This window comes from Callionymus lyra, chromosome 11, assembly GCF_982586985.1.
Source record: "Callionymus lyra chromosome 11, fCalLyr1.hap1.1, whole genome shotgun sequence".
In the NCBI taxonomy this organism is placed as follows: domain Eukaryota; kingdom Metazoa; phylum Chordata; class Actinopteri; order Syngnathiformes; family Callionymidae; genus Callionymus; species Callionymus lyra.
The window spans coordinates 15,372,422-15,384,994 of NC_141828.1; the positions used below are offsets into that span (position 1 = coordinate 15,372,422).

The 12,573-nt window shown below is 41.5% G+C and overlaps 1 protein-coding gene across 1 annotated transcript in view; it reads left to right on the plus strand.

Moving 5' to 3' along the window:
* The first annotated feature begins 530 nt into the window (after window positions 1-530).
* Window positions 531-12,573, plus strand: part of unc5b (unc-5 netrin receptor B) — a 67,530-nt gene continuing 55,487 nt past the window's right edge. The window contains exon 1 of the mRNA XM_087802447.1: window positions 531-657. Coding sequence (XP_087658573.1) covers window positions 576-657 — 82 coding nt within the window. The 5' untranslated portion in view covers window positions 531-575. The remainder of the gene's footprint in view (window positions 658-12,573) is intronic.

Sequence of the window (12,573 nt, forward strand, 5' to 3'; positions counted from 1 at the left end):
TCTTCAATTCCCTCTCTTCTCTCGCTCCTCCAGACTCCACTCGTTCAGAGTGAGAGGAGGTGGATCGGAGGGCGCAGTGTGATTGGCCGGGCGGGGACTGGCTGTCCGGAGGCTGGCACTGAGCTGTGCGACCATCCCCGTGTTCCTTGTTGACACTCGCGGAGCAGGAAGCGAGACACCCGGCCGTCTCTCACTAACACCCGGCGGTCTCTCGCGCAAACTCTCGGGCGACCGGAGCGCGAACCTGGATCTCATCTCTCGGCTGCCGACGAATATCCTCGCGTTTTTATATGCGCTCGTCCGGGGACTCTCTTTTTATCTTTTTCTTTCTCTGGACGGAGTTGAATCTTAAAACTTTCTGTGGATTTCTTTAAAAAAAAAAAAAAAAAAAGATGTAAACGCGAGGATTTTCAACTTCTCTAAAGTTATTTGGATGTTTGCTGGACAACGAGACTGACGCCGCAACACCTGTTACTGAAAATATATATATATAAATATATATATATATATCGTTTTTTTTGGAGGAAGGACATTGTGGACCCCGGGACGAGTGGGAGCCGCGTAGCCGGGAAAAGATGCTTTCTCTTCGGATGCCGAGTGGATCTGGTGCCGCTGCTCTGGTGCTCCTGCTCGGAGTGTATTACGCGTCCGGAACTGGTAAGTTCTTTTTTTCTTTTTCTTTTTAACATCTTCTTCTTACATATGACACACCCTTTGGTTCGTATAATATTCCCGCTTCACTTCGAAATCCTTTAATGTAAAAGTCTCCTGCTGACATGCACTTTTAGGGGATCTACACAGTACCCCAGCGCTCATGGCTACTTTTTACTTGAAGCGGAAAAATCAAGCTCCCCTGGTGAGCAGAGAGTAATTAAAGTTTCTGATGCCTTCTTGGCCTGGTCCAAATGAAAAAAAAAGCCAAATGCCCTTTAACAAAAAAAGCAGAAAAGTCATGAAAAAGCAAGAGAGATCAGAGAGTTCATTGGAGTTGGATCAATCTTGTTGTTTCTTAATGAACCTACACTGTTGACATTACCACTCATTGTTTTACTGTCAGACTTTGAGTGAATCGTCCAGTGTTCATGGCACCAGGACTCCTGCCAGCTCCAGACATCACTTGGCACGAAGTTAAAAAGACCGTCAGTGAGATGATGGGATTTTGATTGCCAAGACAACAGTGACCATCCTCTGTGTGTGTGTGTGTGTGTGTGTGTGGGGTTGTTGTTTTTTTTCGAGTCTCTCCTACCAATGTCAGATCAGATTGAAACACAGGCCAGAAATCAGTGGGGTTTATGGGATTGTGGATTAAGCTTGCTTTACAGTTTGGGTAAAAGAACAATGACTGCATAAGCTTTGCATGAACGTTATTGCCAAACGTAAACCGAAACAATACCTTTTCTTTGTCCTAGTGACACTGTTAATCTTTTGGAGGGTCCAGGTTTCTGTGAATTTTCTTTTGAACGCAGACCCTCTCCTTGTCCAAGTCGAGGTCCTCATGTGTGTATTATTCCCTGAACAGGCAGAGCAGAAAAGCAGCTTACGGTTATTAAAATTGTGGACCATTGTTAAATCCCTGTGCAAGAAATGAGAAACGTTGATATTAACGTTTGGGAATGTGTTCAGTACCGATTCCTCCCACTTAAGGGACAATAGTTCAGAGTGTGCCCCAGTAAAGTCGGCGTCTGGGAGAGAGCTATTTTTAAGCTTTAAGCATGACGGAACAGACAGATAACATTTATCATCTCCCTTGTATTGTGTTGTGTTCCTTATTCCCGCTGCCTCTCGATGTCGCACGATTGGGAAGTGCTGAGCTCACAATCCGGCTCTTCCGTGTTGACATAGACATTAATTACCCAGACTGCCAGGAACACTTGTCTGGAGCAAAAGTCTCTCCGTCTTTATTCTCCGTACACATTGTTATTAATGACTCCTTCAGAGTCGCAGTCAGACATATGTGGTGTTGCTCGTGATGGATCAGGACGAGACTTGAAAACGACCCGAGGAGGTTTTTTTTCGCAGACGTGGAGGTCAAGACCGAGAGTCGCTGAATGTTCAGAGTTAGGGAGCGTGGCATGTCCGACACTCCCATAAAGGAGCTTGATGAATAGTGACACCCCCCCTTCCAAAGGAAACGCTCGCAGGAACTCGCGACGACTATGACAAACAAATCAAACGCCTTCCTGGAATATTTGCCTCCTGAGTCATTCGGATTGATTTTAAACTTTGATGACAGATGAAGAATTTTGAGGAACGTGTCGAACTCTTTCTCTCAATGACTCTTGTTCCATCTCAATTCTTTACGTCTAAATCTAGCACAACATATTAAAGGATGACATTTGTATACAGTTTAAGTTGAACAAAAAATATTCTTGAGAAAGTCCAAATTTTCCATCTAAGACTTTGGTCTGTAATACCTATATAAAGTATTAAGAAAAAAATATTTCATTCTTTAAAAAAAAAGTTAGTGGAAAAGTACTTAAATGTATTAACACGTTTTTTTTCATGGTTTTGATATTGACATATATTGCACATAGTCTAGTTTTTGGTGCACTTTCATCATGTCACTCATCTATGAAATGAAGTACTTTGAGTATTCTTGACAAAATAATGTAAGAAAATACCTGATGATTTAAGTTTCCTTTGACTTCTTTAGTCTTTGAACCTAACTTCTAGTAGTGACATGCCTTGAAACCTGGTCATTTTACCACAACTTCTTCTGGTATAAGATAAGTAAAGAGCCTTAACTTAATCAACATTTGCATCTGTTGCATCAGTCAAACTGAATCACATGAATGTCAGATAAACCTCAAGTTCTTAAGAGACCAAATTATTTTTGTTCAATTAAGTGGTGTTACCTCTTTCTTTTAAATCAAAACAAAAGACCTAGCAAAGTTATTTCACTGCCTCATTTTCTGAGACTTTCCAGACTTATTATGGACATTAAGACTTACTAAATATGCACTTTAAATTACTATTTAACCTTTATTTACTCACCTATAGATATTAAACTGTCTTATTGACCAGACTTTGACATGTGTCCTTGTGATTTAAAACATGTTCGGCTACAAACCGGAAAATAACTTTGCACTATTAGCAGGTAAATGCCAACGTCCCGACTGCATCAAACGGAAGAAAAAACGCCAACTTAATCTGGATTATTTCGCGGTCCCCGGAATCAAAAGATAGAAAATCCCTTCCTTTAGTAGAGCCGGCTTCAAAGCGCCGAGCAGATTGAGATGTCAGATTAGATAAAGTTTTCTTGAAACATGGAGTCATAACAAAAGCAGTGCCAGACGGTTTCGTGGGCAGAAGCGTGGAGGCGATGGACGGGCGTCCCGATAACTAGACAGACAGATTTCATTGGACCGGATTAGTTCCTCGAGCCTGGTCCAGACTAGACCCCGCCACGATCTGTCCCGCAGCAGTGCATTAGTTTTATGGCTGTCAGGCGGGATGGGATGGGATCGCTGGCCAGCTCCTGCCTCCCCTGCTGTATAATTCATATGTGCAAAGTGGTCGTTGTTAATATTTAAAATGTGCTTATGATGCTCAAATCCTTGACATAAGAGACAGCAAAGGAGAAAGAAGTAGGAGGAGACAGATGCTCTCGTAAGTGAATCTTTACCCGGGTGGCTACAGGGGGTAGTGGAGGTCTTTAGGGTGGCAGTAGGCATTTATAGACTGGATGAAGGAGTAGCAGCTCAAGCGTGTGTGCCAATTGCTGCCTGGGGCAATTGAAGAGGACGAGAAGTTAACAAGTAAAAAGGTTAAGCAGATGAAAGATCGTAAATGATTGACGCCGAACTGAGACTTATTATTAGATGGGAATACTTCTTCATATAAAGCATCCTTATCGAGGCAGACTTTATTCTGATGGATCTCCATGTAAGAAATTGTTCATGATCCATGTTGAATATGATAATAGCTACTTTACAACGGCGGACACAAGAACTTTTAATAAGCTCTAGAGAACAATTATATTTATATCTTTGTCCTAATCCCTCCAATCACATCGATCTGAGATTTTCAAAACCAGTACTAATACTGATACCTTCACTTCAATACCAGTTTCTGAAAGATACTTTTGCGATAGCCATTTTACAAGATTAATTGTAACAAATAAAAGGTACGAATCTCGACTTAAAATGTTCAGTTTCGGTAAATTTCCACTCCAAGCATTCTTCTTAAAGAAAAAATAAATGTTTCAAGGGCAAAAGAAGTCTATCAGGATGAAGATGAATCTGTTTAATCTGTTGTTTACTTCCTTTGCCACTTGTATCAGTACTTTTTCTACAGAAAATCCCACTCAGGTTTCTTGGGTCACGAAACTTGGAACCGAATCCGAAACTTGGTACTATTGTGCATTTTGATCGATGCCACAATACAAATAAAGTTTCGTACTGAGCCCTATCCACCAAAAAATACAGAGAAACATCATGAAAATCCGATACAACACTCGCTTTCCAGCGCTCAAAAACAAAAGTAAAAGGTGGTCTAGGTTAACTGTAAAAGTTTTGCCCAGTTAAATAGTCCCCCGCATTAAATCGGGCAAAAACAAGAACTTATTTGGGATATTGAAAAGTTTCAAAGGTCAGCACAGCTAATTAGTGCTCAAAATACCCCCAGTAACAAGGGAATATAAAAAGAAGACTTTAATGTTTGAAAGACACATCAAGACGTAGTGATCTGAGGGCATTGACTTTTAAATTATGAAAGAAAGAAAAAAAAAGTGCAAAGAAGAAAACTCCATGGCAGTGGCATTCAAGCGTCATTAAACCTCTGGCAGAGGCGAGAAAATGAGGCAGCAAGCAATGGGGGGAGTGGTGGAGGTAGAAATGGATGAGATCAAAAGAAGTGATGTGCATCAGAACCACAATAAACCGCGCTTAGGAACAGAAGAAACCAGAGTTAAGAGTGAAGGATATCTTCAAGGAGGAAGGTGGAGGGGCGGGAAGTGAAAAAGACACAAATCCACAAGGGGGATGTTTTTATTAAGGCTCTTATCGACAGAGAGAGCACACGGTATTCATAGCAGACATGTTTAATGCTTTGCCAATACTGGGCATGTTAGACCAGACCGTAAATCTGCAGCAAGAAGAGCTCTGTGGAAGAGGCGAAACACCGAGGTAAATGGAGGCGAGAGCTGACTATAAAGAACTGTGAGAGGGATATTAGCGGCTGAAGAAAGTTGCAGGGAAAAGCTTGGTAAGCCAAAAGATGATGCAGTTTTAAGCACACGCCAGGCGCGTTGTGATTCAATCAATTCTCAAACTGTTGGACGAGTCGAGCCGGTATCTTGGATCTTTATATATTCTTTTTTGATGAAATTATGTAAAGCTGTTCAAACTCTGAAGTGTGTTTTGTTGTTTTTTTTGTCACCAGATGGTACCTCAGACAGTTATGTCTTCCAAAAATGCAAAATAATTCAGTCCAGTCTCTCCCCTTTGTGGATCTTCCAAATCCCCCAAAATGTTTTGACCTTGCTTGTTCTTTTTTTTTTTTTTTTAGCAAATAACATACATTCATTTTACAGATGCTGGTTTAATTTTCAAGAATAAAAAAACAGCTGCTTTTCACTCTTAACCCAGATTTAAAATATTTATCTCTGTCAGTGTCTACACAGGCTGTTTTTTAAAAATAAAATAAGTGAAGATTTATCGATTTTTAAGCTTAAGAATGCATTTTTATCACCAGTTGAAGTTTTTGTGTATCTTAATATTCAGTAAAGTAAAGCTACGGTTTTGATTAATTACACCGCTTTTAAGTAAAAGCTTCTGACTCAGAACAAAAACTAAAAGCCAAAAAAGAGTATATTTATTTTGTATATTTTATTGATAAGCTATCTTTTATTTTATCAATATTTCTTTTTTTGTGGAGCTCAAACTCGGGGGCTTGAGTTTTCTCTTAACAGTGTGATTAATTCTTCAGAATGTATGTGGATCCAGATGGTAACTTAGGACACCACCTGAATATAATAATATCTTCTTTGTACCGCCAAACATCTTTTAGACACTTAACAACGTTTATATATTGTAGCAAGTCAAAAATGTTTTGGCTTTTCCAGATAATCCTCTGATTCAGTAATGTGTCTGAAAGGGTAATTTCAAAAAAATAAAGTTATTTTTGTAGCTTAGAAAACATCGACCAAAAGTGGACAACAAAATCAGAGAGAAACTAGAGGTGGTGAAGTTATGACGGTTTCAGCATTAGCTAGACCACCTAATAGACAATTTTCTTCCCCATTTTCAAGGGCAGATTAATCACATTTGACACAATATAGTTAGGAAATGGATGTTAAGTGAGTTAGGGCTTGTGATTTGATCAATGGTGCATCTCTGAGTCAATGTTTTCTGCGATGAAGCTGTTCAATTTAAAATCAAGGAAGATTTTTGGGAGTCGTTTTTCCAGTTATACATAAGTTGATGATGGGAGACCCATGGTGGAGGGAAGGGAGAGTTTCGGTAGCAGATGGGAGCTGAGTAGCTGCAGGGCCGGCAAGACAGGGTACCCCCTACCCCTCTGTCCTGCCCTGTGGGGGGAGATGGGTGGGGTCGACAGGGGAAACAGGAAGAAAACCTCTGTGGGGTTCCATTGTGCTTCACATGAATAGGAGACTCCAGAGAGATTCTTCTACCCCTCATGTGTTGTGGAGGAGGGGGTGGGGGGGGGCGGGAGGTGGTCTCACACACTTCAGGAATCCTTTACACTCTCAACAGGTCTTTGCTCAGTGTTGTCCTTGGTTCCTCGGAGGGCGTGTCTCGGTTTCATGTCAGGAAAAAAAAGACCACGCCTGCTTGTTACGGCTGAATCTCACCCTGATTGATATGCCACGACATGTCCATTGACATGTGACATCAAACAGAGCGGAAACACATGCCGGTCCTCCGGTGAAGAGGCAGCATTTAAGTGTATAAATGCAGGAGACCCGCTGGGTCGCTCGGGAGAAGCAAGTGAGCGACTGCAGGAATTTTCATTTAGGATCTCAGCGGCATTCTGAGCGTCGTGACCAATAGGATCAGGATTCACCATGGGGGGGTCGTGCCTGGATCCTCAACAACCCTGAAGACACACACACACACACAACAAACACACTCCTGGTTCCACTGGTTTGGACTGAGGTCCATAGATCAGAAGCCTGTGCGGTGGTCCAGAGCTCTGCGTGTTGTCTTCTGCTCACAGTGTTCTCTGGCCATTTAGATTCTCCTCATCTTCTTAGCTCGGGCAATTTTGTCTTCAGAAGTCAGTGGAGCCAAGTTCACTGGGAGATTAAGTCAATCTCTTAATGCCGATGTTTGTGTCTGTGTGTATACAAGTGTGTCTCTGGAGACTTGGCTGCCAAAAAAAAGTGTTAATCACATACTCCACGTCAGCAGCGTCGTTGGTGGGACTTGATATTTGTGTCTACTAGAACTCAAGTCCTGTTTCTTGTAATATCATACATGTTGTTTTTTCTGCCATGATGGTCCATGTATTTGGCTTTAAGATGTGTTTGGATATCGTTCAATGATTGTTTTTCCCAGGCATTGAGAGGGGCGAAGAGGAGAGTGCGGGCATAATAGAAAGTTACATAAGTTATCTCTTTGCAACAAAGCGAGACTAGGTGTCTCAAACCCGATGTTAGGGAGATAAAAACTTGCCATTCCAGTTATTTAATGTGGGCTACAAAGAGTTGGCTACAAATTCATTTTGCAAACTAGTATGTGGATATTGTGACCCTACATTTTCTTTGTTCAAGATTGAAGATTGAAGATTGTAAGTATTTGTAAAGTTGTGTGATTGTAAGTTGTTCTTTTAAAAAACTCTTTGGTTGGGAGGTTTCGTGAACCACAGAGATGCTCGAGTAATTAAGAGAGATAACGTTCAGACCAGGACTGCTTGAACCGATTAACTTTGTGCACTTGTTGTCAATACCTTACTCCGATCAGAATGTTTAATTCGGGTCATTTTACGAAAAATGAGCTGTTTGGATTTGACAGATGGCTGATCCAATCAAATATTTTAAATCGCTTGGTGGAAGTCATGACCTAATAAAATGGGCATTTTCCAGGCCAGCTAAGTTTTTCCCAAGTTGTAGATGTACTGATTGACACAAAGCATCAAAAAATAATTTCCCCAAAAGTTGTGAACATAATGTTTTCCAAAGGTTATCTTGTACAGCAACCTGTTGATTAATTCCCCCCCAAATTGAGCTTCTTTAAAACATCATGGGCTTCATCGCGTCTCATTGTAAACCTATTTAGAGGTTGTATTTGGTTTCGGTTTTTATCTAAAGTGGCGTAACGATTCCCTGAACCTTTCGATTCGAAGTAGTATTTTTGAATCACCGAACTGCTACTGTATCAGTTCTTGTTCCAGCAATAGATATTCTGTGTCATGTGCATCGTGTCACATCCACTCTCGCTCACGCCGCCTCCGTCTTCCCCAAAAAGCGCGTTAGCAAAAGACGTTTAATTTCCCACATCACCTCTTCCATCCATCACTTGTCTCGTCAGGTGCACGTATTGCTCTCTCAAGGCGCCGCCTCCCGTCATCCATATCTCTCCCTCTCCCCCCCCCCCCGTTTCCATTCAGCTCGGCGGCAAGAGTTAGGGAATTGCTCTTTAGAAGCCACCGTGAAGAATCCCATTTCTTGGAATGTAACGCGTATTAGGGTCCCATCTGCCCTGGAGGTACTTATGAATGTGGGGGGTGTCGGGAGTTGTCACGGGTCGGTAAAAGAGGAGAGTCAGCGCGAGGCTTTGTCATGGTGGTGTGTAAGTGGATGTGGGTTGCCACTGGGGGCTTGTGCGAGGTGGGAATAGGGGGCTCCCAACACTGGAGCGCACACCGAGCAGCTGGTGTGTCGAAAGTAAGGGAATGGCTCAGAGACCTCCCCTGAGTGACGGCTGTATTGATGAGCGAACACGTGCTCGTCTCCAGCTGAGCGAGGCGGCAGAAGAAATACTCTGCGAGCGTTTCAGGGACAACATGACTCAACTCTTCTGCCGTTGAGTTATTGTGTGAAGGTTGCGGAGACTTTCGTGGATCGGCAAGTAAACTATAACGTAACAGCCTGGGTGCCGTTTACGGCCCTTGAGCAGATTTAGATCGGCCCTCGGGTTTCTGTCATCCTTTTATTTTTCCGATAAAGATGATTAAGTTAAATAGTTCGACACGTTTTTACTCCTTTTATTGTTTCGTTTCCTGGCTTCAGTTGTTGTTGATGATGCTAATATCAATGTTAGTAATTATTGTAGTTGTTTGTCTGTGATGCTTTGTTATTGTCGTACTTAGGGCTGCACGATATATCGGAAAAATCATATATTTTTATATCGCAATATTGGCACGTGCGATTTATAATTTTTTATTGTATAGCATTTCCTAAATGCGCACGTTCTGTGAAGTTGTCAATTTGTACTTCTATGTCTCGTTGTTGTTTACGTGGCTCGGTTGCTATGGCGACGCGTCTTGCCGGCGCGCTGACTTAGCACGGCTCAGTATAATCAGGGAAGTATGACTAATTTATGAGCGCTACTTAAACGCGAACGATCCAGCCGCTCATCTCTTTCAACCCCCTTTGCTAAAGCAATATATTGTAATTACTTTTTATCTCGTCTCAGTTGTATTCAGCGTTTTTATAAGATCAGGGAACTTCCAAGTTAGTGTAAACCTGTCCGTCTTCGCCGTATGCTAATGAGCTAAGTTGTTAGCGTCAGGTCATTCATAAACTGCTATGTGTGTGTGTACAAGGAGGTGGGATTTATTATTGATTTGGTGATAACCTGACGCGCCGGCGGCTCCTCTCTGATGTCGCTCAGTTTCCTGCAGGTCCCTCGAAAACTGAGCCTTAGAAGTGATATTTTTTTCCGGTCAACAAAAGGTATATATCGCATCGTTTTACTTATCTAAACCTCTGGACCTCCCCTACAGTACTCACAGCTACATTTTTAGGTGAAAGAAAATATAATCGCATTTATATCGATATCGCAATTCAAGACTCAATATCGAATATCGCACTTATTTCCAATATCGTGCAGCCCTAGTCGTACTTAATCTTTTGTTGTTTTTAAGCTATTGTGGTAGCACTAAACTACTAAAACGCTCAAAAACATAACGGAAATAAATCACTTTCCGCCTCACGTTCTGAAATAAATAATCATTCTCTTACTGATGCTTAAGACTTTCAATAGCGCCCCCTTTTATGTTAGTCACATGGGCTACCAAACATCGGGGGTTTTTTTTCATTTCACGTTAGTACCGAAACATGCAAAACATAACTTAAAACGATGTATATAATATATATATATATATATATATATAATATATAAGTATATTTCTTTACCGTACTTGCAATTATATATACTCTAAAAACATTTCTTCATTTTTTTCTTCAAGTCGACAGCTGAGAGTGGAATTTTATCCTCCCAAAAAATTAATTTTAGTAATTTGGACAAGGAACAAGACAAATCTTTACCAAACCGACTGTGACAGGACTATGATGTTGTTGTCATTTCATTTTTGGAGGCTCGATCGATCTTCATTATGTTCGTGTTTCTTATCCGTTCACAAACAAACGTTCTGTCCTTCGACAACGGATGCGAGCTCATGCATATGTGGGCGACGCTGATCGCACCTCACGCAATTTGCATCAGAAAAAAACTTTAGGCACCTCTGACTTTAAGTGTCAAACTAAAAAAAGGCGCTGCCCCGACTTAGTGACGCAGTCGGTCCTCACCCAACCTCTTAATTCCTTCACCCTTAATTACGTTTAATTCCTCGTCTTCATTTTGTTGCTTTCATCCTCCGGTTCCCTCGTCCAGGTTTTTCTGCTTGCACAGGGGGAAACAAGCTTGTTCTATTTTTTTTATTTTTTTTTGTGCATCCTGGAGGCTGCAGAGCTCATTTAGTGTGTCATGTTTGAAGCAAGAGGACAAGCTCCGGCTTTATGTGGCAGATGTACCTGCATGTAATTAAGGTTAGATTTAAGTGTGTGTGTGTGTGTGTGGGAGCCCAAGCCTCTCACCTGCTGCTGACCAGATGGGCCAGACAGTCGACCTCGCGATCCCCCCTTCATCGTTCCGGTAAGATTAGCTGATGAGCTGAGCTAAGGCACATTAAGGGACGTCCTCCTCGCTGGCACATAATCCCGCAAACAAACTTCTCACCGACCACATTAAGGAGGACAATATGCTGTTTATTAGTGTGTGTTTGGAAAGTTGTTTGGGAAGCAGACTCAGGGCCTGCTGTTTATTGGGATTATGGCAGCAGATGGACAGCCATGCCGACTGGTGAAGGTTCATTAACTCGGGGGTGTCTCTGCTGCGACTGCTCCCCGGGAATGCACAGTCGAATAAAAAACACTATGAACGCTCATCGATTGGATACGACGAACGGCTCCGCTTTCCCGACGTCCGGCACAAATTCAATTAAGGGGGATATTGGCGCAAAAGTCGTGCCGACGTCCCGCCGTCCCAAATGTTGATGAGGATCATTTACATGAAGTTCAGCCCGGAGATGAATAGGTGAAGTTACAGTGGGTCATTAAACACAACAGTGTCTGTATGACTTCAACCTTCACGCTGCAGCGCTGTCCTCCTATTACACCAATGAGTGAAACCGAGGACGGACACACGGACGGATTCCTCGGCAGATGGGATGATTGGTGCAAACCAGCGCCGAGGCAGCCGGGCCAACACAAACGAGTCCCACAGTGTGGAGCCGGTCGGAGGAGCCACTTCACCTCGTGCGATCCAGATGGAGGAGGAAAAAAAACAGTTTAATCTTCTCAAGATTGATTAATGTCATTGATTATCAGTAAATGTCAGTGGCTAATGAGAAAATGTAATTACATCATAATCCGTCCATCTTTAAATCGACAGAAAGCGAAGAAATTACTGGAAGCTGAAGTTATTAAAGTAAATTAATGATTACAGGGGAAGCATTTTCCTTGGTTTATTATAGCATATTGGATAAAATAAACCATTAGAAACACAATCATAACAAAACAATTCATTTGTTGATTTAACATTTTGTTTATTCTTGCCCAGCAATGAACTTTAACTCATTATAATCTAGATTCTGATGTTTTATTTTAAAGGTAACTACATTGGAGAATCCCAAAAGATGAACCGACAGGTTGCAAAAGAGACTTAGATCAGGGGGCCACCCACAACTCGTGAACACCTTTTAAATAGCAGACAATGACATTTAAAATATGACATTGTCTTATAATACAAAGGCCAGTCTTTGGGTAAAAAAGGGGTCTCGAAGTTGATGAGTGAAGGCAGAGAAAGGGATTAAAGATCATCACATTTAATGTATATTTGGAGCATTTGCACAAGATTGTATTTTTGTCACAAGTGTATTTAGTATTGTATTAAGATTGGCTTTTTTGTAGCTTGGGTTTTATGACTTTTTACTCAAGATTGAATTTGTGAAGATTTTTGCTACTTCTCTTTGAAAATGGATGCGGCTAGAATTATGAATTTCACACCCACTTCTGTTCAGGATTAAAATCAGAAAACTATACTTTATAAAAGAAAACACACTTTTTTAAAATATATACACTTTCATGTCAATTGGGTAACAAAATGC